General features: G+C 64.0%; 1 protein-coding gene across 1 annotated transcript in view; it reads right to left on the bottom strand.

Annotated features, from left to right (window-relative positions):
- SLC12A7 (solute carrier family 12 member 7) overlaps positions 1-4053 on the bottom strand; it is a 40112-nt gene that overhangs the window by 5391 nt on the left and 30668 nt on the right. The window contains 5 exon segments of the mRNA XM_039842842.1: positions 614-721; positions 1274-1405; positions 1479-1648; positions 1822-2017; positions 3667-3920. Of these exon segments, the coding sequence (XP_039698776.1) occupies positions 614-721; positions 1274-1405; positions 1479-1648; positions 1822-2017; positions 3667-3920 (860 nt within the window).

Below are 4053 nucleotides of genomic sequence, written 5' to 3'. Positions count from 1 at the left end.
TCAACAGCACAGGGGCTGTCAGGAAGCATGTTTTGGGGTGAGCAGCAAGCACCACGGAGTTTGGAGGTGGGGTACGGCAGGAGGGAGCCCCAGCGATACACGACACACTCTGGGAGGCCTGTATGCAAAGGGACCAGAGGGAGAAGGGGAGGCCTGTGGGAATGAGGGGTCCGGGCATGGCGGTGTGGGGCTGCCGGCCCACGTGAGGTCAGGCATGGAGCCTGCGGGAGGGGTTAATGAGTCAGCTTAGGGACTCACTGTGGCAGGTGGTTTGAGGGTGGATAGGACAGGAAGGTGGCCCGTTAGGCCACAGTGGTGGTCCAGGCAGGTGACATGAGAGGAGGGGGCTGCACAGCTGGGATGGCTCTGAGGAGACCGCATGGGGTAGGCTGGGGTGACACAGCCTGACCCTGGCTAGGCACGGCCACTGAGGCTGTAAGCCCGCCCCGCCTCGAAGCGCATGGGCAGAGGTGGACGAGCAGTCAGGACACCAGCCACTCCAAACCAGGGGTGGAGAGGACCAGCTCACGTGATGGCAGAGGTCCCCAAAGCCCCACGGTCTGGGGGAGCACGGGGCCCCGCCCTGGCGCCGGTGGCCACGCCCCGCACGCACCTCCCGCTCCTGCTCCGTCTTGGACAGCTGCATCTGCTTCAGCATCTGGGACCTCTGCTCCATGACCAGCGTCTTCTCGTAGGTGAAGGCGGAGATGTCGTTCTCAACCTGGAAGGTTCCCGGGCGCGGAGGCGTCACGCGCTCAAAGTGCCGCGTGCTCCCCGTGTACCCCACGTCGCTGGCGTGTGCGCAGGCGCCGAAGCCCGGACCCGCCCCCTCGAGGGCCAGCTACGCGACCCTCTGCTCTCCCTGCCCTGAAGCTCCTGACGTAGTCCGCTCACTGTAAGGAGTCTTAGCAAAGCCCCCACGGCCTCCGTGCCACTCCGCGCTCTTCAGCCTGCTCGCTGACCCTCGCTGGCCGGGCACCTCATCGGTGGCCTGGATTCCCTACTGTTAAGTGTTGGCCCCTGACCACTAGCCTCCTCTCAGTCATTTTCACACACCCCCCACAGCCCTCGGGCTGCCCGGGGCCCCCTGCATCCTGGGACAGAGAACGCTGTGAGTGACACCGCATGGTGCTGGGTCAGGAGCACAGCGCGCGGTGGCCAGCAGGGCCTGGCCTCAGTGGCGATCCTCATGGTGACAGCCACGGGAACCCTGCTGCACCCTGTTGCACCTCGCACGCCCAGCGACGCCAAACTCGGCAGCGCCCGCGCTCACCATCTCCACCACCTCCACCTCGGCGTTGATCCGCAGGTGGTACAGGAAGGTCTGCAGGTCCTTCTTCATCTGGACACTGTTGTCGTCCACCTGGGCCACCGTGAAGATCCGCATCCGGCACCTCCGCCACACCTGGGGCACAGTGCGGCCGAGTTCCCAGCTGCCCGGCCCCAGGCCCCGCCCCGCTCCCCGTGACCCCGCCCACCTTGTGCTGGCGCAGCAGGAAGGGCAGCAGCATGAGCAGGCCCCCGTCGTGCACGATCCACCACACGTCGATGTTCCCATCGCTGAGGCGCTCCTGGTTTTGCGGGAACAGGTCCACGTTCTTGGCCACGAGCAGGGCCTGCTGTGCCGCCGTGGTGTCGCGGACGGTGTCTGTGGACAGGCAGCGCGTGGGCCGGCCGGGCTGGGCAGCACCGCACACCCCGTGCGCTCACGGGCGGCGCAAAGGGACCTCCCCCGACGGCCATGCTGGGGGCAAGGCCGGGAGAAGCGGGGCAGCGCGAGGCTTCCCACGGCCGCGCACTGCCCGTGGGGGCGCCACCCACCGACGAAGTTCTTCCAGGAGAAGGGGTTGTCCGCCTCCTTCCAGGACCGGGGCCACGCCAGGAGCACGGTGTTGTGCTTCATGCCCCCGAGGCCAGCCGACTGGATCAAGTGGGACATGCCGTCCCTCAGGCTGGACGACACCACCAGCTGGCAGAAGCCCTTGGTCTTCTCAGCACCCATCAGGGACCGGATGTTCTGGGGAGGGGTCGGGGGTCAGGACTGCAGCCTCATGGAGCCTGTGTGCCAGCCCCACCCACCCAGCTCCCGAGGGGCCTGGTGGAGGCCCTGGGGCCTGAACTCGGGACCTGGCAGGTACTTGTGTCTGCAGGAGTGGAGTAATGGCCACCACTGCCCACACAGCTCAAGGCTGTTCTGACGTGATCCACGTCAACACAAAACACCCAGCATCTCATGGGGACATCTCGGGCTGTGCTGACCTCCTGGCTCATGGAGAACCCACCAAAACCTGTCATGCCCAACAACTCCCCTAAGACAGACTGGGCTTCCTGGGGTCAGGGTTGGGACACCGGGCACATGCCCCATGCCCCGTGATGTGCTGTTTCTGCCCGCTCGGCCATACGCCCCCCCCCCCAAGGGGGAGTCCGACACACAGTGACCAACATCGCGTGTGGACACTGCTCCTCCCCAGCCATGCTGACCAGCCCGCAGTGGCCAGGCTCAGGGCATCCTTTGGTCAGAGCTGGGAGCCACAGAGAAACACTCCCAGGTCCCAACAGCAAGCGGCACTGCCCATTGGACTTTAAAGTCACTCAGAATGGTGACCCCTCGATGCCTTGGATGGCTGCCTCCTGGAACAGGTGGTCTCTGCCACGCTGGCCCCACGTTGCGCTCTGGAGCTGGGGCCATCTTCTGTGTGAGTCTGCAGCTCTGCGGACACCGGCTTTTCGCGCCGGGGTGGACCGTGCCTGGGGTCTCAGCAGCACCCGGTTCAGACGACACAGGATGTGAGTGAGGGATCTGAGCTGCCGCATGAGACTCTGGGCCGAGTCGAGACTTGGGAGGGTGCTGGGGTGACATGAATGCGTCTCGCACATGATGCAGAAGTGCGTTTTGGGGCCACAGAACAGACTGTAGTGGGTTAACGGTGGCCCCCAAAGATATATCCACATCCTAGTCCCCAGAACCTGTGAACGTGGCCTTATTTGTAAAGGGGACTTTACAGATGTGATTAAGGACCTGACGTGAGATCACCCTGAATCCAGTGACAAGTGTCCTTGTAAGAGACAAAAGAGACACAAACGCGGGGGGAAAGTCACGTAAAGACAGAGCAGAGCCCGGAGAAGTGGCCAGAAGCCTAGGGGCGCCTGGAGCCTGCAGCAGCCAGGAGGGACGAGGGTCCGCCGTGCAACACCTTGATTTTGGACCTCGGGCCCCAGAACTGGGAAAGGATAAATCTGTTGTCGTTGGCTCCGTGTGTGGTCACTTGTCCCAGCTGCTGGAGCACACTCGTGCGAAGGCCAGCACCGCTCCCTCCGCCCCTGCTGAGCCCTCGGGGCCCCTGAGTGGGCCACCCCGCAGCACGGGGACCTCAGGCCACCACGCAGAGAGCGCACATGTGGAAGGACGTGGAATAGGAGCTGGGCTGTCACAAGGTCTGAGCTGAACGTCCTGGGCATCAGGGCCCACGCCTTCCCGAGTGCAGCCGGCACTGTCTCTAAGGCCGGGTGTCGCCCGCTGGGGCTTCTCAAGCAGGTTTGAGGCCTTCGCGTTTCAAAGGCAAAGACCACGGAGACGAGAGCTGGCAGCATACTGCAGACCTTGGCGCGTGGCCAAGCAGAAGCGGCCCGGCCCCACTGTCCCCTCCCAGCCCACGCGCCACCCACCTCCTCAGCCTGCTGGGCCTCTGCGTGCTTGTCCAGGTAGGTCCCCTCCAGCACGGAGCCCACGATGGTCAGGCCCTTGCCAGCCTTGAGCTGAGTGGTGAAGGAGAGCAGGCGGGGGTGCTTCACACGCTGCTCGGCATCCAGGTTCAGCATCACCAGCACCTGGGGCCTGTGCAGGGACAGCGGTTACCATGGCAGCCATCGCCACATGCTCGCCGGCAGACAGGTGAAAGGTGGACAGGTAAACAAGCGAGATGAGTGAGACAGGTGAACAGGTAGGATGGGTAAACAGGTGCAGCAGGTGAACTGGTGGGATGGGTAAATAGGTAAGACAGGTGAACAGGTAGGACAGGTGTAACAGGTAAATAAGTGAGATAGGTAGGACAG

This window comes from Pteropus medius, unplaced genomic scaffold (genome assembly GCF_902729225.1).
Source record: "Pteropus medius unplaced genomic scaffold, Ma_sr-lr_union100, whole genome shotgun sequence".
NCBI classification, from domain to species: Eukaryota; Metazoa; Chordata; class Mammalia; order Chiroptera; family Pteropodidae; genus Pteropus; species Pteropus medius.
The sequence above is the reverse complement of the archived record's forward strand: the minus strand, read 5'-3'. Positions and strand labels throughout refer to the sequence as shown.